The sequence below is a fragment of the Saccostrea echinata genome, unplaced genomic scaffold (assembly GCF_033153115.1).
Source record: "Saccostrea echinata isolate AGI-Se365-2 ecotype Australia unplaced genomic scaffold, CSIRO_AGI_Sech_v1 ptg000010l, whole genome shotgun sequence".
NCBI lineage: Eukaryota > Metazoa > Mollusca > Bivalvia > Ostreida > Ostreidae > Saccostrea > Saccostrea echinata.
This window is the reverse complement of record NW_026889759.1, coordinates 95,793-121,110: the sequence shown is the minus strand read 5'-3', so window position 1 is coordinate 121,110 and position 25,318 is coordinate 95,793. Positions and strand designations below refer to the sequence as shown.

Here is a 25,318-nt window from a genome sequence, read left to right as displayed (position 1 = left end):
GTAGGGCGGGGCCACAATTGAGGATCAAAGTTTTACATAGAAATATATAGGAAAAATCTTTAAAAATTTTCTTCTCAATAACAGCAAAGCCCTAATTGGTCATATTTATATGAAAGCATCCTCAGGTAGTGTAGATTCAAGTTTGTTCAAATCATGACCCCCTGGGGGTAGGGTGGGGCCACAATGGAGGATCAAAGTTTTACATAGAAATATATAGGAAAAATCATTAAATATCTTCTTCTCAGGAACAGCAAAGCCCTGATTGATCATATTTATGTGGAAGTACCCACAGGTAGTGTAGATTCAAGTTTGTTCAAATCATGACCCCGAGGGGGTAGGATGGGGCCACAATGGAGGATAAAAGTCTGAAATAGAAATATATAGGAAGATATGTTCTGATGAAGAACTGCAAAGCCATGATTAGTCATTTTGATATGGAAGCATCCTCAGGTAGTGTAGATTCAAGTTTGTTAAAATGATGACCCCAGGGGATAGGGATGGGCCATAATGGGGGATCGAAAATTTTACATAGGAACATATAGGAAAATATCTTCTTCTCAAGAACTGAAAATCATGTTTAGTCATTTTGATATGGAAGCATCCTCAGGTAGTGTAAATTCAATTTTGTTCAAATGATGACCCCCGAGGGTAGGATGGGGCCCAATAAGGGGATCGAAAGTTTTACATAGGAACATATAGAAAAAAATTTCTTCTCAAGAACAGAGAAGCTATGTTTAGTCATATTGATATGGAAGCATCCTCAGGTAGTGTAGATTCAAGTTTGTTCAAATGATGACCCGTGGGATAGGGAGGAGCCACAATGGGGTATCAAATTTTTACAGAGGAATATATGGGAATTTTTTTTTAAAATCTACACAAGTACAACTAAGCCATTTGTTAAAACAAATTATATATTGACATGGACGCACCATACTGAACTGATTTGTGCTTTTGCCTTGCCAATGTGCTCAGGTGAGCGATGTGGCCCATGGGCCTCTTGTTTCAATTTTCGTATGATAATGGAAAATAATATTTTTTTGAATTAAAACAAAAAAAATTAATTTTATATTGTCAATCACCTATGAAAAGGGCATTTAAAGGGTGTTAGATATTGGTGGTCGCACAAGGCAATTATTTCACTAAAAACAAAAATATTGTTAACAGCGTTTTGTTTATTTTGGGTTTATAATGATACTCTACATAAAAAATTTATATACCAATAAAGACTACGCAATCTCGCGCACTTACCAGTGAAAATTCATCAAAATGACATCATAAATGGCAATTATATGACGTTAATTATCAAAAAACTCACCGTTAAATATTATCAAAAATGGCGACTTCTGCGGATAATGCAGTGCACCGAATTATTATTCAATACTGCGTTGAGTGAGGTATGACCCCTATACAGACTAAAAAGGAGATGGAAACTATAGAAAGACACAAACACGTGTTTAGGACTTTGGTGTACACATGGCACAAAAGATTCAAGAAAGGTTGGACTGGTGATTCAATGAAAGAGGCGCGGGGAAGACCATCAAAAAGTGATGACAAATTGAAGAGTCGGGTTTTGGACGTTATCCGGGAACACCGACGTTTAACTGTTCGTGAAGTCGGTGACATGATCGGAGTAGGGAAATCATCTGTTCAGAGAATTCTCTCTGATCTATCGATGACAAGAGTATGTGCGAGATGGGTACCTCAGCTACTAACTGAAGATCAAATGCAGTGCAGACTTTCTTCGTCAAACGAATTTTTAAAAAAAGATGACCAATTTCTAAACAAAATCATTACCATGGACGAAACCTGGCTGCATTATTTCGAGCCTGAAGGGAAGCGTCAGTCAAGTGTTTGGAAAACTCCCAGCACGCCACCTCCCAAAAAAGCTAAAGCTGTTAAATCCATGGATAAAGTCATGTTCATGTTCTTTATGGACAGCCAAGGCATCATTTTATCCCATGCCGTCCCAAATGGAACAACAGTAAATGCTGGATATTACTCTAAGCTTATTATATAAAATACTATTTCATGAAAACAATATATTAAAAGAGATTTTCAAGAATGGGGAGGGGGGGGGGGGGGCAGTAGTTTTAAAAGAGTTTAAGATTGTTTAAAATAAAAATTAAATGATGAAGTGTTTTATGAAAGAAAATTATATCTTTCTTTTTAAAGGTCACTGGAAATCAGTAAGCAAAAATCTTAATCATAAATATTATTTATTAAGGTTGTCCGCCGTGATTTTCTCCAAGCTTTGCGGAAAAAAGACCGGTATTGGCAAACAACACGGAAGAGTTGATTTATCATCAAGACAATGCTCCAAGTCACAAGGCAGAGGAAACAGAACTGGAATTAGACCTCTTGGGATTTCGGAGACTCAAACATCCGCCCTACTCGCCAGACCTCGCTCCCCTGGATTTTGCGTACTTTCCTGCCTTGAAAGGACATTTGCGAGGACAGAGATTTCAAAATGTGACCGAAATTCGTCGTGAAGTGTCCAAATTCAATAGAGCACTTGGACAAGAGTGGTTCAGAAATGTGTTTAATGCATGGGTAAAACGGCACGAGAAATGTCTATCACATTGTGGGCGCTATTTTGAAAAGGAATAAATGTGACGTTCATTTCATGTATAAAGACTACGAACGCCGTCATGACGTTGTCGCCGTTGCGCCGACAGCACTTATGTTAGATTCATTTTAATGGCAGAAAAAAATATTTATGGAGATATTTCATTAAAACTTTTATGTTATTTTCAATAAATGTTGATTATGATCTGTGCCAATTTTTAACTTTATAGTATTAGTGAAACGAAAAATATTTAAAAAGTTCGCGTTTTTCTGGGACAACCGTTGTACTTTCCTAGGTCATTTAAAAAAAATCTCTTCTTACCAAATTTAAGAGGGGTCCGTTGTTTTTGGAGGGAGGGGGAGGAGGTTGAACCATGCAGGGATTCTAAAGTCATTTTTCGTTACTTTGCTTTGAGTTTTTTATCTCTAGCATGTCTAGAGAGGCATACCAAAACCACATTCTTATTGAACTATGTAGGTTATGCTGCTACAAAAGAATAAACTTGTTGGATTTTCATTTAAATATATTAAAAATTCATTTTCATATTTTCTTTCCGTTTTCCAATCCGTGTTTTAGCAACACCCCACTACGATGTTATCTCCCTTATTAAAAAGCTACTTCATTGTCAAAGTTAACAAGCTTCTGTTTGATTTCTTCCGTAAATTGACAGAATAAATAAAAACATTATTGTGTAGTGCCAGTACAATTCCCTGTTAACAACGACGAGTGTAAGGAGTAAATTTATCCGATGAGTCAATAAAGTAAAAGGGAAGAAAATTTGTACAAATATTTAGGACAAATTGTTTCTCTGTGTTGTTGGGGTGAAGGGGGGTGGAAGGCACCCTCTTTACCACCCACCCTCTCTAGATCTATGCTATGTATGTTTAACAAAAAGCAATCAGTTTAGTGTATACTTAATTATGAAATAACCCAAATCATAACTTCTGAAGAAGCTGTATCACAAAAAAGTGATGTATTGCATTGCATGAAAACAACAAATGGCCTTTATTAATCCGAATGTCGATTATCCGAATAATCCAATTGTGATGTCATATCTCTAAAAATAGTATGCATATGAGGGTTAAACTTTGTCTTACTAATTTTGGACATTTAAGGTACAATATTAAGTAAAAATGTCATTTTTGAAAAATTCCTCATTTGGACCCAAAATCTCATGTCTGGTCACATAATATATGCTGTTCATATTTAACCTTGATTATCAAGAAAGAGTTGATTTATTCTTGTTTATTCTCATATGAAGATTATTGTACAAAAGAAAAGCATAGGGATATATAAAATAGAAAGCCATACATGATTGATTGTTTGTTGTTTAATGTCCCTCTCGAGAATTTTTCATTCATATGGAGACGCCACCACTTGCCGGTGGAGGGCTACAAATTTTGACCTATACTTGGCACTTAGGGCCATTGACCAGTGAGGGATCTTTTTCGTGCCAGCACCTACTGCAACACGGTGGATAGTGCGGATCCAGGATATTTTTTCCGGGGAAGGGGGGTTACACCCCAGTCCAAAAATAAGCGTTTAATTAATGTGTACTTTTCCCATCAACTTCACAGGGGTCCATCGTGTTTTTTTTGGGAGGGAGGTCCAAGGTCATTTTTTCTTTTATTTACTTTACTATGTACACGTACATGTAATAACTCCGCAAATTTCAGGGGTCCGAACCCCATCCGGAACCCCCTCTAGATCCACATATGCCTGTAGTTGTAAGAAGCGTGTCCTCTATTATTTCCTTTATGCCAGTGATAGTTGTCTAGAACACAGATGTGTACATAATTATTCTCTTTCTGCCCCCCCCCCCCCCCCTCCACCTGTTTTAAAACACCATTGTCTGTTTCATCATAAATGATAAAAAAGAGAGTTTTGTCTTTGGTGAATAAGCTTTAAAAATTAGATTTGAACGATTAATGAGGCATTCAGATATACTTGGGCTGTGTCTCCATTGACCACCATATGTAGTTCTTAGAGGGGAGGGGGGTAATGAATAAATTACATTGTTATGTATTTTTTTAATGAGTTATAAACTGTGTGATAAAGAATACTGATTCCTGTCTGATTTATATATGTGTGAAGTAAATGATTTGATACATTAAGATTTTTTATAATAATAAATAATAATAAAGATAATAAAAAATAACGTTTTCCGTTCCGCGTTCTGTTCCGTTTTCTTTTCTGCGTTTAAGCAACACCCAGTAGTGACGGGCCAATTGTCGCCGACAATCGAATGTCAGTTGTTATGAGCTCTTCGATACTACTAATCAATTACAAAATAAATGTTGCGGACATTGCTGACAAAAATTAATATCATAATACTTTTAATTTTATTACCAAATCCAAGTGCAAAGAGTTTTAAAGTAGTGATAATGTTTAAAATATCAAAGGTATCCATGCCATGTTGATGTTTTTACCGCCATGATTGAATACAGGGTCAGACTAATAACAGAAAACGGACAATATAATGAGGTTTTACTATACACAGGAAAACCCTTTAGTACAGACAATCTGTAAACGTAATTATAATGAGGATTACAAGTCCAATTTCTGGATAACTACTTCAAAACTTGGCAACCATTTCAAATTGACGTGACAATCATCAAATTTGCCTGGCGACTTAAAATTGGCATTCATGAATAAATTGTTTTGAATTAGGAGCCAGTTGGTGCCTAAAATTTAGAGATTACTTTAGAGGCCTGTAATAGGGAATCAAAGTTTGATGTTGGGATAAAATGGAGAATTTGTTAAAATTCTTCATCCCAAACAAGACCATGGTGACTCAGGTGAGTGTTAAGGCTCATAGGTCTCTTGTTCTAATTGATACTTAAGACTGAACTTCTTAGGGGCAGAAAATTGAACATTTTAAAAACAGGAATTTGGTGTAAGCATGTTCACTGTTAACATTTTCCTGTACATCGATAGAATGTACTCAAGTGTCATTTTCAGCAAATGAGAACTATATACCTGTTTTTTTTAACTGCATGGTTATTCTTCCCTTCTTGCAGTTGCTAAGTTCAAACTAGATGTCACAGAACAAGAAGCCTATGCAAAGCTCAGGGAGGAGTTCATTAAAAACAAGCATGTCACAGATTTAAGAGTTGTTGATTTACTGGTTGTAAAGGTAAGATAAATTATTTTGTATTTTTTGTCTCGAACTCAAACTCACAAAGTATTTAGCTCACCTAAGCAGAAAGCACAAGTATGCTTTTCTGGTCACATTTTGTCCGTCATCCATCTGTGCAACCATTTGTAAACACTTCACTATTCGACTTCTCCAAAACCACTGGGCAAATTTCAATCAAACTTGCCTCAAACCATCCTTGGATGAAGGGAATTCAAGTTTGTTCAAATGAAGGGCCACACACTTTTCAAGGGGAGGTAATTAAGAATTAGAGAAAATTTGGTGGTATCTTTTAAAAATCTCCTTCTCAAGAACTACTGGACCAAACAAGTTGAAACTTATATTAAACCTTCTTTACATAGTGTAGATTCAAGTTTGTTCAAATCATGACCCCAGGGAATAGGGTATTGCAATATTCGGGGCATATTCAATAAATATTGCGATATGAGCCTCGTGGGATAGAAATTGACTTTATTGTTTGCAATGTCATAATGAGAAAGAAACAAATAAAGATAAAAAGGAATTCCCGTTATTTTTTATACATATTGGTTTTCACTTAAGGACATACGCAACGTACCTTACCTACTGATAATTTTTCAAGATATTCTTAATTTAAGATTATAGTGTCATCAGATGTTCGTATACAAAAAATCAGAATGCATTACCAGGGGTTTTGAAAAGATATCAATTGATGAAAATTCTTGTATTATTCAAAGAAAAATATACAAAAATTACTAAACATATATTCTAGATGTTTTGTTTATCCAAACTTGTTTTAGAAGAAGTGTACAACAGCGTATATAGACATTAAAATGTAGCACACAGTTCCTTTAAGTATTGGAACTCTTCAACTCCTGGGAAAAAGACAATAAAGTTCAAACTATGTTGCGTATGTCTTAGACATCATCAAATTTATGCACTTCATAGAGTTTTAAAAAAAACAACTGAATATATGCTAACAAAAAAAAACAAATTTTAAATTTATTTCCCTTTGTAGAGCCTTTTACTTTTCAGCTCACCTGAGCTGAAAGCTCAAGTGAGCTTTTCTGATCACCCATTGTCCGTCGTCCGTCCGTCTGTAAACTTTTCACATTTTCAAGCTCTTCTCAAGAACCACTGGGCCAATTTTAACCAAACTTGATACAAAGCATCCTTAGGTGAAGGAGAGTTTAAATTGTTAAAATGACGGGCTAAGCCCCCTTCTAAGGGGAGATAATCAAGAAAAGACAAAAATAGGGTGGGGTCATTAAAAAATCTTCTCAAGAACCACTGGGCCAATTTTAACCAAACTTGGTACAAAGCATCCTTGGGTGAAGGGGAGTTTAAATTATTAAAATGATGGGCCAAGCCCCCTTCCAAGGGGAGATAATCAAAAAAAAGACAAAAATATGGTGGGGTCATTAAAAAATCTTCTCAAGAATAGGGAATCCAAGTTTTACATTGAAATATGTTGAAAAAATCTTTAGAAATCTTCTTCTCAAGAACCACTGGGCCAGAGAAGCTGAAACTTATGTGGAAGCATTCTTGGGAATTGTAGATTCTAAATTGTTCAAATCATGACCCCGGGAGTAGGGCAGGGCCACAATAGGGAATCCAAGTTTTACTTTGAAATATGTAGAAAAAATCTTTAGAAATCTTCTTCTCAAGGACCACTGGGCCAGAAAAGCTGAAACTTATGTGGAAGCCTCCTGGGAAGGTCTACTTTCTAAATTATTCAAGTCATGACCCCCGGGGTTAGGGCGGGGCCACAATAGGGAATCCAAGTTTTACATTGAAATACGTAGAAAAAAATCTTTAAAAATCATCTTCTCAAGATCCACTGGGCCAGATAAGCCTTCAAAGTGTGTCAACCAAAAAGTAGGTCACTGTGACCTATTTTTGCAATTTCTTGGTTTAGTTGAAATATTTCAGATACTTATTGGCTTGGAATTATCAAACTTTGTCAGTGGATGCATCTTGGATACCTGGAGTATGTCAACCAAAAGGTACGTAGGTCATTGTGACCTACTTTAGGAATTTTGATGGCCTTTTCAGTACTTGGCTTAGAATCATCAAATTATGTCAGTTGATGCATCTTGAGTCCTCAGAGTGTATCAACCAAAAAGTAGGTCACAGTGACTTACTAAATTTGATTGCTATTTCAGATACTAATTAGCTTAGAATCATCAAATTTTGTCAGTTGATGCATCTTGAGTCCTTGGAGTGTATCAACCAAACAGTAAGTCACTGTGACCTACTTTTGCAACTTTATGGCTAAATTTAAATATTTCAGATACTAATTGGCTTAGAATTATCAAACTTTGTCAGTTGTTGCCATGCTGACCTACTTTTGGAATTTCAAGGCTTTATCCTTATATATAGGTTACCAAGAGGCTTAAAACAGATGAGATTATAGGTTGTACAATTTCCAGAAGAGTGAGGCCTCTTCTTGAATTTTATGGCTAATCTTTTTCAAAACGTTTAAGGTCATTATTTCAGAAACTGAGAGTTTAGAATCATCAACCCTTGTAAGTTGATGCATCTTGGGGCCCTAAAATATATTTATTAAAAAGTAGGTCATAGTGACCTACTTTCTGAATTTTGCAGGCATTCTTTTTGAAATTGTGTTAGAGGCATATTTTGGACATTTTAAGACCGAAGATCATCAAACTTTGTCAGTTGATGGTTCTTTGGTTCTCAGAGTCTTTTAACCGAAATGTGAGTCATGATGACCTAGTTTTGGAATTTCATGTTTTTATCTAAATATACAGGATACTTAGAGGATTCATATAGAAGTGATAGGTTGTATAAATCATCGGAAGAGTGATTCAAGGCCCTTGGGCCTCTTGTTAGGACACCTGAGTCACTCAGGTGTCCTATTGCTATCTGTTTTCGTCCGTCACCGTGCGGGTGTGCGTCATGCATAAACTTTTCACATTTTTGACTTCTTCTCAAGAACCACTTGGCCAATTTCAACCAAACTTGCCACAAAGTATCCTTGGGTAAAGATGATTCAGGTTTGTTCAAATGAAGGGCCATACCTTTTTCCAAGGGGAGATAATTAAGAATTGGTGAAAAATTAATGGCATCTTTTAAAAATCTTCTTCTCAAGAACCACTGGACCAGGAAAGATGAAACTTATATGGAAACATCCTCAGGTAGTGTAGACTCAAATTTGTTAAAATCATAACCCCCAGGGGTAGGGTGGGGCCACAATGGGCAATCAAAGTTTTGCATAGGAATACATAGCAAAAATCTTTAAAAATCTTCTTCTCCAGAACCATTGGACCAAGAAAGCTGAAACTTACATGGAATCAGCTTTAGGTAATGTAGACTCAAGTTTGTTAAAATCATAAGCCCCAGGGGTAGGGTGGGGCAACAATGGGCGATCAAAGTTTTACATAGGAATACATTCGAAAAATCTTGAAAAATCTAATTCCCCAGAACCACTAGGCCAAGAAAGACGAAACTTATGTGGAAACATCCTCAGGTAGTGTAGATTCAAGTTTGTTAAACTCATGATCCCCAGGGGTAGGGTGCTGCCACAATGGACAGTGAATATTTTACATTGGAATACATAGAAAAAATCTTGAAAAAATTCTTTTCTCAAGAACAGCAAAGCCATGATTGGTTATATTTACATGGAACCATCCTCAGGTAGTACAGACTCAATTTTGTTTAAGGACGTTCGATCCTGAGCTTTTGAGCAGATTTTGGTCTGGAGCTTTATTTCTAAAATTTTTAAGTTCTAACTTTAAATCTGGATTCTACAATGCAAATTATACTATATCCAATGAAAAAAACGCGATTAAATTCCATTCAAATAGGATTAAGCCAGGAACTATATTTTGTGGCGGAAGATTTTTTAGAAGAAAATGATCATTTTTTCCCTTTTGAAATATATACAGTACTGTTAAGTTTAGATTCCTATTTTCCATGCTGGTTGCACACAGAGCTATTTTGTGCATTGAAATGTTTAATGGTGGTTCTAAAATATTAAATCAGTTTTTGTGAATTCTATCATCATATTGTGACAAATATAGGAAATATACTCTGAAACTCCAGGAAAAAATTGAGCTAATTTTATCACAAAATTAACAGTTTTTAGTAATATCTAAAAAATAACATCATAGACCTCCACTTTTGATTTTCTTTTCTGAATATATAAGATAACTCTGATCAATCTACTTAAATTCAGCAAAAGTTTAAGACTTTAAAATATTTTTCTTGCTTGTTAAATTTTTAATGCTCGAAAAATGACATTTTGTGAGTGCAGAAAGGTCAAATAATTTTGATTATGCGAAGCAATTTGAAAATTTTTCTTTGTCACAATTTTAATGTGTCTTTTTTAAGAGAGAATAATAGCATACTTTGTCCCATGATTTATTTGGATAAAAAATATTGGAGGGAAAACGTCGAAGATGTTATTTTTTATTAAGACACAAATTCAGTGCAAAAAGGTCATTTTAAATGTACTGTAGCGCCAAAAGAAGCATATTGACCCCCATTTTTTGTTTTGATTTTTAATTAAGCTATGTGTGTACAAGCTAAAAATATACTTGACAAAAAAAGTTTTAAGACTTTAAATATCAGGATCCAACGTCGTTAAATCATGACTCTAGAGATAGGGTGGGGCCACAATGGACGATCAAAGATTTACATATGAATAGTATTATACATAGGAAAAATCTTTAACAGTCTTCTCAAGAGTAGAAAAGCCATGTTTTGTCTTATTTATATGGAAGCATCCTTGGGTAACGTTAATTCAAATTGTTCAAATCATGACCCATTGGGGTAGGGAGGGGACAAAAGGTTAACAAAGTTTTAGTTAGGAATATATAGGAAAGATCAATTAAAAAAGCATGATAAGTCATTTTATTACAGAAATATCTTCAGGTACTGTAGATCACTAAATTTTTGCGACACCTTATTTTCGCAAGGTATTCTTTGACTCTGTATTAGCGAGAGAGAATATTCACGAATTGTAGTTATTGCTCTAATTAATCTTTAGGAGTACTGATATACATCACTGTGTAGAAACGGACTAGGGTAAAGTGCGTTACCCTAGTCCAAGATGGCGATATACAAAAACGCTTCAAATTTTCTCTTACAAATATTGGTGATTTCTAGCTTAAAGTTTTAATTTATTTTGCATCAATTTGTCGGGCAGCTTCAGTTTTACATGCTTGCATGGAGATTGTATTCAACTTAAGCGTAATTAAAAAGAAATTGCGCGTCAAAGTTTTGCTGCAGATTAGGGTAAAGTTTCTGAACTATTTATTTACGATTAGGGTAAAGTTTTTTCGAGACTAGGGTAAAGTTTTTATTCTACAACTGACAGTGCACGATTTTGATTTTTAAACTGCTTTATACAATTAATATAGTTGGAAAAAGGCTTTCTCGAATGTGTTCAAGAACTGTTGCTTCCACAAAGAAATTATACCGGTTGCTATTTTTTTTAATAACCACAATTTTCATACAAAATATTACTCTTATTATGAACAATATATTTTCCGTTTCATGTACATATATTATTTAATTGTTAAATAAGTAAACATGTGTAAATGATGCAATTAATTTATTTGATTTAACTTTAAGTATTGTTTCCTGTATGAATCTAAATCTATGTTGCATCTTTTAATCCCCATTTTGAGCGAAATCATCGAAAATGACTCAAAAACATATGTCTAATTTGTATTTGTTGGTACTCGACAGTGACGGAATGTTGACCGGGTAAATCCACAATACGGGTAATTGAAATAAACTTTTATCAACTGAAATGCGAAAATAACAAACAGTATTCATGCTCAAAGTCCAATTGAACAATACAAATTGTGAACTGAGCAAACAAGGACCTCGGAAAACATCAGAGGTGGGATCAGGTGTCATGGCGAGTAGGCATCATCTTTCGATTGGTCACCTCACTTTGAAGTGAAAGTTGCGGGTCCTTTGGATGAGACCTTAAAAACCGAGGCCCCGTGTCACGGCAGGCGTTGGAACGATAAAGATCACTCACTGCTCAATGACCCTGAGTGCCGAGTAAAGGCCTAAATTTGAAGCCCTTCACCGGTATATGGTGACATCTATATATGAGTGAAAAATTCTCGAACGAGACGTAAAACGACATACAATCAATCGATCATATGAATTGTTAGACCATTTTTTCAGTTACCTGATCATGACAAAGAGTACACGGCAGGTTTTACCGGTGGATAGAGTATGTTCATTCCTCCATTGCACCTTATCCAACCTCTGTTTTCACTATTCAGAGGCCCATGTTTGCTCTGCTCATAATTTGTATTATTTAAATTTGATTTTGGGTATGATTTCTGTTCTGGAAAATATTAAAACTATAATGCAGAAATTTCAGAGTAGAAATGTAGAAAGCAAAATCCTCTCACCAGTATTGTCAGTCCGTGCTCAGTGGTGTGTGCAGAGTTTAACAATTGAACACACCCGGTGAAACGTAAACATTAACAAAAACAGAGCTCAGGTCCTGTTTACAAAAACAGTTTACATTTCACGGGTGTATTCAATTTGTTAAACTCTTTACACAACATTGAGCACGGACTGACAATACTTTAGTGAGTAGGTTTTGCTTTCGCACATTTTTACTCTGAATTTTCTGGATCATAGATGTAATATTATTCATTAATACACAACAAAATTGCTATCTTTCTTAAGTATCAAGGATAAAGATAAAAATTGTGAAAGTGCAAGGATGTGTTAATCAAACGCCTCCCGAAATTTGTAGTTTCAATAATTTCCAGATTAAATATGTTTTTAATTTTATTTTCATGTGAAATGCAATAGCAACATATAAGTTCTTATCTTATACAGAAAATTTGAGAGAATATAAACTTCAAATCTGTGTCTATGCACCTTTAACTGATCTGTAGATACTTGAAAAGTTTTTCGCTGTACTATCTAAATCAACAGATCACTGTTTTTCAAGACTCAATTTGTTTTATAAACAGAAACCTAAACTGATATGAACAAAATTAGGCCACTGTGCTCTTCCAGAAATTGTCTGCGCACTGAGAATTTTTCAATTACATAGTTTTTGGTGCAATGAATTATGAATTTACTGGCAGAGTGCGTTCTGATTCTGCTGAAACAGCACTTTTTAAACCCTGAAACAGGCAAAATTACATTTTACACATGCTTTACCCTAATCACTCAAATAGGTCACAAAATCTTTACCCTAGTCGTAAATTTGTGTTACCCTAATCTTGATCAAATTTTCTACCCGTAATTTGGCTTTAACCAGCACAGATCGTGCAAAATTTTTGCAATAGCTATGTACTTCTATTTCAAATAATTAAACTAAAACCATCCATTACATAATGTAAGCCTGTATAATGTGTAAACTGAGTGCAAAATAATCGAAGCGTATTTGCCTGTCACCATCTTGGACTAGGGTAACGCACTTTACCCTAGTCCATTTCTACACAGTGTACATGAAAATGGAATTTTTGTGAGCACACTGTCTTGCGTAATTACGCCAAAATAAAGTTCTTGTAAATAAAAAGTGATATACAGTAGTGTAGATTCAGGGTTCTCCACAAGGGGTTTTACCATGGCGGCCTGCCATGGTTAAATTTAAAATGTCAAAATCGGCGGCCGCCATGATTAAATTTTTATTGAATTTCAGTATTGACACCTACTTTTGAATGACTTGAGTAGTTAATTGTGTTTATACTACGACTGTCATGCACTTCGAGAGAAAGCGGAAAGATCGGCAACTATGCTGTAAAGCATGACAATGGAGAGTCAATCAGCTGATGATCAATATCTTGAGAGTAAGTTTTCCTGCACACATGTAATTTCGGGAATTCCAAAGTGTTCACGATAAGATACAGATTTACAAAAGATGACATAACGAGCAGTAACAGCATTATAATTGACAAGCATCCCATTCAAGTTTCTGTACCCAGAAAAAAAAACCCTAATTTCCTATTTCTTTGTATTAAATCAATTTCCCATGCTCTGTTTTTAAGTATTAACTTTATTATATTTCTGATAAAATATACTTTAAAAGCAATGTAAAGTGCCAATCGCCGTCTTAGTTTTAGAGTTACCTCCCGTTTTTATGAAACGTCGCGTAGCGTTTTTATAAGCACTGGGGCACGTGGAGAAGTAAACAATGGTGGAAACTCGGCGAAAAATGCAAATATGTTAAGAAAAAACAGAAAAGAGAAAGCAAAATAACAGTTACAGTCCCTGAAACGTTCTACTTTCCCACTTGAACGGTGAGCGAACGCTGAACGAACGGTGAACGAATGCTGAACGAACGCAGAGCGAACGGTGAGTGAACGATGTGTGAACGCTGAACGCAACTTGGTGAACGATGTGTGAACGGTGAGCAAACGCAGAACGCGAACGGAGCGCAAATGCGAATGCAAAGTGAACGATGAACAAACGGTGAACGCAAGATGAACGATATATTCGGAATGCCTCTGATGTATTCCTTGCATTGAAACTATTTTATTGTATTATAATGCCAGGTGCCAAAAAAATAAATAAATAATAAATAAGTAAACCAATAAATGAATTAATAAACAAGTCAATAAAATAAATTCTCCAAAATTGTCCTAAGAAAGACAATGCATGCACATAAAGTTTTTAATCACACGATTTTTATCGCATTAAAACATTGCAATTGTTGCCGAACGCTGAAGTATAAACAAATCGAGAGAAAACTTCTGACTTATAGAATGAATTAAAGCGGTTGTAACATCCATTCATATATCTCCGTGTCAGGGCGATTTCGTGTAAAGTAATGAAAAAAAATTAATAACAAAGATCAGTGGACGTTTTGCATTTATACGCTTGTATTTTAAAATTTTAATACAGTAATATATTATGTGTCATTTCTATTTTTCATGATGATTTATTGAGCAGACTTCTACATGTATATGTAGATGGCCGTGGTTATACTTGGACAAGATAATACAAAGATACATATTCATATTATTTGTTATAAATTCAATTTTCAGAACTTGATATTTAAGTAATATGTTGTTATAGTTTTTATTAAACAGACAAATGAGAGAGAGAGAGAGAGAGAGAGATTCCGTTTAACCCCCCCCTTTTCAGGCTTCATTAAATGTTTGTACCTATATCAAACAAAAACTCTGAAATTTTTTTCTAAATATATCAGACAGTGAAAGTAACTTTTTTTATCAACAAATCATATCCATTTATTTGACAGTCATACTCGTTTTTATTTTCCTGCTTCAAGTTCACACGGAGTCCACGTGCTTGTCCTGTCAATCAAAATCATTCGACACTGTGCAGGTGTGAAAGTTTCGTCACATCGAAGACGAATTGCGAGTATTTCCAACAAGTTATAACATTTATTTTTTATCAGTTTTAGATTTGATCCCAACATTTGAATAAATGAATAAAATACACTGGGCATTAACACTTGAATTTGAAACATACTCTCTGCCAATTTCAAATACCACCGCCGACATGTGTACATTTTGAACTACTATTGTTTTGTGACTTTTTTTTAGATGCATGTTTGTTTTGAGACTGAAGTTTTTGTTCTAAAAAAGACCTTAACTTTTTTTTTAAAAATGTTAATTAAAAAATTCTGGAAATACAGTACTGACTAAGTAACCAATCTAGGGGGAAAAAGGGGAGTATTAATCATATCGAATTGCAAACATATAAAGTTACGGTGAAGAAAGATTTTTTTTCTCTATAACTATAGACTTTACATTTTATAGTGGAGAAAATTCTGTAGTGCAGTACATTTCAAATAAATTTAATATTTCAGCATGGTTCTACATAGGTACATAATGTGCTTATAACAACATTTATTTTCCAGAGTAATTTAATAAATAACGTAACAGCTAAGTTAGAATAATAAAAATATATATCCTATATATTTTTTAACATGAAATAATGATTCTTCAATCACGATATGTTAGTTATTAAATTAAAAAACCTGTAACTACTTCAATACAAAAAGATAAGTACTTTCACTTCGGAGTTCCGAATGACAATGAAAACTGAACGATAGGTGAACGCTGAACGCAAGGTGAACGCAAAGTGAATGGAACGAAGAGCGAACGCTGAACGCTTTGTAAACGGTGAACGCGAGCGCAAGGTGAATGGTGAACACAAAACTGTGAAAGGAGAGCGAACAGTGAACGCATGGTGAATGAACAGTGAACGCACGCTGAACGAACGGTGAACGAACGGAAAAATGGGAAAGTAGAACGTTTCAGGGACTGTATGTCAATTTTATGCTCCTGGTTATATTAACTTATGATACTTTTACCATGTATGCCATCAGTAAGTTTTTATAGACCATCTGTTCGTTTGTGTGCCTGTTAACTTTTTTTTTTTTGAATTCCTTCAAAATGTTCCTACAGTTTTGGGTCAATTTTGGAACATTTGTAAAGTAATATACAAAATACTTTTTAAATTTACATGTATTTATTTATTATTTTTTTCAGTTTTTGTTCATTTTTGTTTATTTTTTTTCCATAAAAATGTTGGTTATTTCAACTTTTTGGTTTGCAGTGGTTAAGTTTTGTGAAACCAATCATTGATAAATGAAGGTTAGAAAGTCTAAGTATTCGTGTTTTCGGTCACATTTTGCCTTTGCACAGCTTCCTCCATGGTTAAATTTTCAAATGTGGAGAACCCTGTAGATTCAAGATTGTTCAAATCAAGACACCCAAGGGTAGAGTGGGGTCATAATAGAAAATAAAACTTACATGAAAAAAATATAAATGGGCGAGAGATTAGAACTTAATTTATGAATTGTTACTGAATACTAGAACAATTCTTTCTTAATTTATGAGTTGTTATTGAATACTAGACTAATTATGTTCCCCAAACGAAGTTGGGGAACATATTGTTTTTACTCTGTTTCTTATTATGTTCCCCAAACGAAGTTGGGGAACATATTGTTTTTACTCTGTTTCTTATTATTATTATGTTTCCCAAACGAAGTTTGGGAACATACTGTTTTTACTCTGTTTATTGTTTTTATTATTAAGGTCTTCCGTCTCCGTCTTGTGCACACAAGTTCTTGGAAATGGCTTGGTCGATTTTCACCAAACTTTCAGATCTGATAGATATTGATCTGAACCTTATTGGAAATTTTTTCGTTAATGATGTCACTTCCGGTCGTAAGATATTGACGATTTTCTCATTTTCAGAGGGTCAACTTGTCCTGGGGTCTACTCCTAAATGACTAAAGATGTTAAGATTTTAAGTGAAGGTAGAGGAGAGATTGTAGATGTGCTCTTTGTCGTCTATATGTTTCCAGCGCAATAGGCGTTGAAGCTCGCCAGGGCTTGAAAAATAGATTCACAAGCATGGTGCAAATTTTGATACGTTTTCTTTCATATCTTTATACCTCTAAATATTTTGTTAAAACATGTATAGAAAAAGTTGTGCAGAATGATCTGAGCTTTCATTTGAAATCAAGAAAAAGGGGCTGATCCCTCAAATTAAGGGTTCAAAGGGACCAAAAGTCTTTCATCTATAACTCATTAATGATCAAAATTTTGTTATAAATTACTGAAGCATAAATGTTTAACGTAACAATATGCAACTATATATTATAAAATTTTGATCATATATTACGTAATAGGGGGCCATAAGGGGCCAGAAAGCTAAATCTTTCACGCTTTGTATCTCGAAAAGAGGAAATATTTTGATAAGCAATATTGAACTAAAGATGTTCAGAATAATGTTCTTAACAATAGGCAGCCTTTCAATCTATGCAAAACAACCCCATTTAGGACTTAAAGGACTGACCCCTAAATATTTCTGTTCGACATATCTCAAAAACGAAAAGAAATTTCTGAATAGATGTTGAACAAAAGGTGTTCAAAATCACGAGACCTTTCATTTGAAATCATGAAAAAGGGGTTGCTTTCTCAAATTAGGGGCTCAGAGGGGCCAAAAGTCTTTAATCTATAATTCTTTAACGATCAATGTTTTGTTATGAATTATTGAAACAAAATGTTGATCTTGACAATTTACAACGATATATTATAAAATCGTGATTATATATTAAGTAATAAAGGGTCAGAATACTAAATCTTTGACTCTTTGACTCTTTCTATCTCGAAAAGGGGAAATGTTTTGGTAAGCAATATTGAACAAAAGATGTTCAGAATAATGTTCTACATAATATACCATCCTTTAATTTTTGCAAAACGGCCCCATTAAGGACGTGAAGGACTGGCCCCTAGATATTTCTAGTCTGCATATCTTGAAAACGAAAAGAAACTTCTGAATGGTTGTTTAACAAAAAGTCTTCAAAATCACAAGACCTTTCATTTGATTTCAAGAAAAAGGGGCAGACCCTTCGAGTTAAGGGTTCAGAGGGGCCAAACGTCCTTAATCTGTTTCTTTTCAACGATGACTATTTTGTTATAAATTACTGAAACAAAATATAATAATATGCAACAGTATATGGTAAAATTTTGATCCTCTGTTATGTTTGTTTGTTTGTTTGTTTATTGTTTAACGTCCCTGGCGAGAAATTTTCACTCATATGGAGACACCACCACTTGCCGGTGGAGAGCTACAAATTTTGACCTATACTTGGCACTCAGGGCCATTGAGCAGTGAGGGATCTTTTTCATGCCAGCACCTACTGCGACACGGGACCTTGGTTTATACTGTCTCATCCGAAGGACCAGTCTCCATGTCCCACAGTGGGATTCGAACCCGCGACGTAAGGATCAACTCCTTTTGCTGCAATTCTAGAGCGAACGCTCTAACCACTGCGCCATCCTTTGTTATGTAATTAGGGGATATGAGGAGTGAGAATGCTAAATCTTTGACGCTTTATATCTCGAAAAGAGGAAATATTTTGAAAAAAGCAATATTGAACAAAAGATGTTTAAGATGATATATAAATCAACAGAATGAAATCTAAAGATGAAAATCTTTATATCATTATCTTTTAACGAATATATTAGTCAAAATCACATCTCACCTTATCAAAATATGGGACGGAAGACCTACTCGTTGCTTGCAATGAAATCTCATCTAGTTATTAGGGTCTTCCGTCTCCAAGGGAAGACCCTTCTATTGGACTTCTGCGAGAACACTGACTTTTCCAGTTGACGGCTTACTTTGATATTTAAACCCGCATTATGTACGGAGGTACGGAATTGAAAATAGATAAGAAAACATAAATAATGGTTAAAGTCATGGTATTAGGGGCACTTACACCATTTACCGACACCAGAGATTATTGGAGGTAGAATAAAGTTACTTAAAATGCGTTATTCATGAGAGATAGTATCTCCTTTTATTTTCATTTTCTTCGTGAACTAAATAATGAAGAAAAAGCATTCCAGAAGCAAAATTTGGCAGGAGTTGGTTAAGTTGGGAAGGGAGGGGGTTGTTTGTATGTCAGTTACTTCTCTCTTTCTAGATAACGTAATATGGTCTTTGAAATGCCGATTATTATCAATTTAGTAAATGTTAAGCTAAATATTTATATCGCAAAAGAGTTTCCGTATATTTTCCTAGTGTGAAAGTAAGTTGTCGACTGTAAAAGTGAGCGCTTCTCGCAAAAGTCCATTATTCTATTGTTTCTTTTTCACTATTATTAGGGTCTTCTGTCTTCTGAGGAAGACCCTTCTATTATTCTATTGTTGATTTTTCACTTTTCTTTTTATTATTAGGGTCTTCCGTCTTCAGCTGAAGACCCTTCTATTATTCTTCGGTTTCGGTTTTCAACGGAAGACCTATAGTGATTCTACTGTTTCTTATTATTAAGGTCTTCCGTCTTCACGGAAGACCTTATAGTGATTTTACTGTTTCTTATTATTATTATTCTTATTTTTTAGACAAATTTTGTGCACGCAATATCTCGAGAACTATTCAGTGGTTTTTCATCAAACTTTCAGGGATAATGCGCTTTTAAATGCCATTGTTACATTTGAGAGAATTTTGGAGAAATTCGCTTCTGGTTCCAAGTTATGGACATTTTCCTGATTTTGAAATGAAATTTTTTCCGCGCATGATCTAAAATACGGCTAAAGATAAGAACTGGAGACTTGTTGGAGAGCATAGAACATGACTTCTAGATGTGCGGGTTTGCCTTTTCGTGCATCGGGAATACTTCCGGTCGCTACCGGAAGCGAATTTAAAAAGTCAATTTTTTCAACTTTTACGTTTTTCAATATTTTTCTTTGATTTTAATAGGGTTAATAGAGACTCTTATTGTAATGCTTAATATATAATTTGTTTTCAAAATTGTCTACGAGAATACATTTTAAAAATAGATTTTTTAGACAAATCTTGTGCATGCAATATCTCGAGAACTATTCAATGGTTTTCCATCAAACTTTCAGGGATAATGTGCTATAAAATGCCATTGTTACGTTTGAAAGAATTTTGGAAAAATTTGTTTCCAGTTCCAAGTTATGGACATTTTCTGATTTTGAATTGAAATTTTATCCACGCGAGATCTAAAGAACGGCTAAAGATATGAATTGGAGAATTGTTGGAGACCATAGAACAGGACTTCTAGATGTGCGGGTTTGCCTTTCGTGCGTCGTGAGTACTTCCGGTCGCTACCGGAAGCGAATTAAAAAAGTCAATTTTTTTCAACTTTTACCTTTTTCAATATTTTTCTTTGATTTTAGTAGGGTTATATTCCTTTATAGATGCAAGTTACCGAACATAATAGGTATCAGATTCCTTGAGCGTCATATGGCGAGACGTGTTTAGTTGCAAAACATTCAAGTCATTTCATTAATGTGTTACTAATTGGAATAGTCCATTTTAGGGGTACATGTAAAGAGGAATATAAAATGTGTAAGAAAACTTGGCACTGCCTTTATGTTACTTGCCCGTATACGATATGTTATATGTACAGTGTGATAAATAAACATTCTTAGGCTCGAAAATCAGGCTATAGCAACATATTTTTTTTTTTATTTCATTGAAGCTATCACGTACACTTATTCAATCATTTCAAAGAAAAGGCACGAAGATTTACTCGTGACGTTTGGCGCGAAATATGTATCATGACCCGCCTTTCATAAATGGTCTGATGCAGTAGTGTAGAATTACAGAAAAAGATTACACGGACATGTCTGTATTTGGAATTGTATAGAATACAAAGTTGAATGCATAAAGAATGAAGGAAGTAAACACAATAGCTTTTTTTCAGTTTTTATCAGTAACAGATTATTTCTCTGCTATCAGTTATTGTTAAAACTCAAGTAACAAATCCGATGTAAATCTACTAGCACTTGCACAAAATTTAGCTGGCTAGTTTTCATCCTATAATTCTGCACTATAAGAAAAAAAAAAATAACCTGCCTGACACTCGTTACTTCAGGGAATGAGTGCAAGGTAAACATCGATGATGGCTGGTACATTACACTAGTGTAGTGGTTTCAATATTAAAGAACAAGGTTCACTTAGGGCCTTTTTTGGCCCTGTGAATTTCAGAAAAATTGAAACTGCTTGGTTTTAGTTGACAATGCATTAAATATCATTTAGACCTTTGACAACTGTGTATCTATCGAAAATGATGTAATTTTAATTTTCTGGCTAGCCTATGCATTAAGACGTCATGAAATGCGTCATTTTCCTTGTATCCTGAAAATTTCTACAAAACAGCAAAATTTTAAAGCTATTTTTTGATATCTAATATAGGACGTAACCTCTGATCTTTAATATGCAACTATTAATTGATAGAACTATTTCTGAGGATTACAAAACCTGTTTTATTTTTTAGATCAGAGGATGCGCTCATATTATTTCTCTTCTTTCTTTTTAAAACTAAAACTTGCATCATAAATATTGCTTATCGATAAAATACTTGAAATGTTTTTATGCATTTTGTAGATACTGCAAATGTATAGAGAAAAGTCAGAGATTTTTTTTATGAAATTCACTTCCGGTCGCGTGTTTACCTGTCCTCAGAATTAGAATTTGTTCTCACAATATTGCTCGGCAACAGTAAACGACTGAAGTCTAAAACTTTCAGAACTGATAGTCAATCATCAGTTTATTTGAATCACGAGGAAATCTTGTATCCCAGTTACTTCCAGTCATGACAGGAAGTGATGTAGAAAAGTGAATGGTTAATGGTCAGCACGTTGGATTTTCACGCTGACAACCAGGGTTTAATCTCCAGAGTGTCTGAATTTCTTTTATCACCTTTTCAGCTTGAATTAATGTTTTTATTTTCAAATTCGGACGGAAGACCTCTCATTGCTCGCAATGAGTTTCTAGTTATTAGGGTCTTCAGCGGAAGACCCTTCTATTATTCTTCGGTTTCTTTTTTACCTTTATTAGGGTCTTCCGTCTTCAGCGGAAGACCCTTCTATTATTCTTCGGTTTCTTTTTTACCTTTATTATTAGGGTCTTCCGTCTTCAGCGGAAGACCCTTCTATTATTCTTCGGTTTCTTTTTTACCTTTATTATTATTATTATTATTCTTTTTTTTCTTTACAAAATTTGTGCAGAAGATTTCTCGGAGATGGCTCGTTCGATTTTATTCAAATTTTCATGGTAGATGCGTTGACATCTGAAGTTAATTCCGGCAATATCGTTTTTTGAAAATCACTTCCGGTCGGAAGTTATCGCCCTTTTATTAAAATTCAGAGGACCTCCTTGTCTGCAATGGAACTCAAAAACAGCTTAAGCTAGAGCGCTGAAATTTTCAGTGATGATAGAGGACATGTTGCCATATTGCACCTGGGTTTAGATATTTTCCGGAAGTGCCTAGTATGGAAGCTCGGTAGGGGTCGAAATTAAGGACACGAATCATGAATGAATTTTTGAGACATTTTGTATCATATCTTTTAAAGTATAATTATTTTGTTAAAACATATTGAACAATATTTGTGCAGAATAAAAAGATCTGTAACATGATATCAAGAAAAAAGTGCTGACTCATCACATTAGGGGCCGAGAGGGGCCGAAAGTCTTTAATCGATAACTCTTAAACAAGCAATATTTTTGTATACATTACTGAAGCAAAATTATTTATCTTAACAAACTACAACTATATATTATGATTTTTACGTCATATGTTACATAAATAAGGGCCACAAGGGGCCAGAATGCTTAATCTTTGACGCTTTATATCTCGAAAAGGGGAAACATTTTGAAAAGCAATATTGAATAAAAGTTGTTTAGAATGATGATCTGAACAATGTGCATCCTTTGAATTTTTCCTAAACACCCCCTATAAGGACTTAAAGGGACGGCCCCTAAATATTTCAAGTCTACATATCTCGAAAACGAAACGAAACTTCTGAATAGTTGTTGAACAAAAATTCTTCAGAATTACAAGACCTTTCAAGTGATATCAAGAGAAAGGGGCTGACCCCTCAAATTAGGGGCTCAGAAGGGCCAAAAATCTTTCATCTATAACTTCTTAACGTTAAATATTTTGATATTAATTATTGAAGCAAAAATGTTCATCTTCACAATCTGCAACTATATATCTTAAAATTTTCTTCAAATATTACGTAATTAGGGGCCATAAGGGGCCAGAATGCTTAATCTTTGACGCTTTATATCTCGAAAAGGGGAAATATTTTGAAAAGCAATATTGAACAAAAGTTGTTTAGAATGATGATCTGAACAATGTGCATCCTTTGAATTTTTCCTAAACAGCCCCTATAAGGACTTAAAGGGATGGCCCCTAAATATTTCAAGTCTACATATCTCGAAAACGAAACGAAACTTCTGAATAGTTGTTGAACAAAAAGTCTTCAGAATTACAAGACCTTTCAAGTGATATCAAGAAAAAGGGGCTAACCCCTCAAATTAGGGGCTCAGAGGGGCCAAAAGTCTTTCATCTATAACTCCTTAACGTTAAATATTTTGATATTAAATATTGAAGCAAAAATGTTCATCTTCACAATCTGCAACTATATATTTTAAAATTTTCTTCAAATATTACGTAATTAGGGGCCATAAGGGGCCAGAATGCTTAATCTTTGAAGCTTTATATCTCGAAAAGGGGAAACATTTTGAAAAGCAATATTGAACAAAAGTTGTTTAGAATGATGATCTGAACAATGTGCATCCTCTGAATTTTTCCTAAACAGCCCCTATAAGGACTTAAAGGGACGGCCCCTAAATATTTCAAGTCTGCATATCTCGAAAACTGAATAGTTGTTGAACGAAAAGTCTTCAGAATTACAAAACCTTTCATGTGATATCAAGACCCCTCGAATTAGGGGCTCAAAGGGGTTAAAAGTTTTTCATCTATAACCCTTTTACAGTAATGTTCATCTTCACGATCTGCTACTATAAATATTTTAAAATCTTCTTCAAATATTGCGTTTTTTGGTGCCATAATGATCAAAATTTTGTTAAACATAACTGAAGCAAATTGTACGTTTTCACTTTTTATTTATTTATGAACGAAAATCTCAGTCAAATTCATATCTCATCTTATCAAAAATCGGACGGAAGACCCACTCGTTGCTCGCAACGAGATCTCATCTAGTTATTATTATTCTTTTTTTCTGCACAAATTTTGTGCAGACGATTTCTCGGAGATGGATCGATGGATTTGTTTCAGATTTTCAGGATTGTTGCTAGGTTATCTGAAGTTAATTCCGGCTAAACAATTTTTAGAAATTCACTTCCGGTTCGGAGTTATCGCCCTTTTATCAAAATTTAGAGGACCTCCTTGTCTGCGATGGAACTCAAAAACGGCTTAAGCTAGAGCGCTGAAATTTTCAGTGATGATAGAGGACATGTTGCCATTTTGCACCTGGGTTTAGACATTTTCCGGAAGTGCCTATTATGGAAGCTCGGTAGGGGTCGAAATTTAAGACACGAATCATGAGTGAATTTTTGAGACATTTTGTGACATATCTTTTGAAGTATAATTATTTTGTTAAAACATATTGAACAAAATTTGTGGAGAATGACAAGATCTGTAACATGATATCAAGAAAAAAGCGCTGACTCATCACATTAGGGGCCAATAGGGGCCAAAAGTCTAAAATCGATAACTCTTAAACAAGCAATATTTTGGTATACATTACTGAAGCAAAAATATTTATCTTAATAATTTACAACTACATATTATGATTTTTACGTCGTATGGCACATAATTAGGGGCCACAAGGGGCCAGAATGCTTAATCTTTGACGCTTTATATCTAGAAAGAAGGGAATATTGAAAAGCAATATTGAACAAAAGTTGTTTAGAATGATGTTCTCAACAATATGCATCCTTTGAATTTTTCCTAAACAGCCCCTGTAAGGACTTAAAGGGACGGCCCCTAAATATTTCAAGTCTACCTATCTTGAAAACGAAACGAAACTTCTGAATAGCTGTTGTACAAAAAGTCTTCAGGATTACAAGACCTTTCATGTGATATCAAGAAAAAGGGGCTGACCCCTCAAATTAGAGGCTCAAAGGGGCCAAAAGTCTTTCATCTTTAACTCCTTAACGTTAAATATTTTGATATTAATTATTAAAGCAAAAATGTTCCTCTTCACAATCTGCAACTATATATCTGAAAGTTTTCTTCAAATATTACGTAATTAGGGACCATAAGGGCCAGAATGCTTAATCTTTGAAGCTTTATATCTCGAAAAGGGGAAACATTTTGAAAAGCAATATTGAACAAAAGTTGTTTAGAATGATGTTCT

At 34.5% G+C, this 25,318-nt stretch overlaps 1 protein-coding gene across 1 annotated transcript in view; it reads left to right on the top strand.

Moving 5' to 3' along the window:
* LOC133184095 (NADH dehydrogenase [ubiquinone] 1 alpha subcomplex subunit 6-like) overlaps positions 1-25,318 on the top strand; it is a 97,641-nt gene that overhangs the window by 40,071 nt on the left and 32,252 nt on the right. Inside the window, exon 2 of the mRNA XM_061318925.1 lies at positions 5,587-5,702. Coding sequence (XP_061174909.1) covers positions 5,587-5,702 — 116 coding nt within the window. The remainder of the gene's footprint in view (positions 1-5,586; positions 5,703-25,318) is intronic.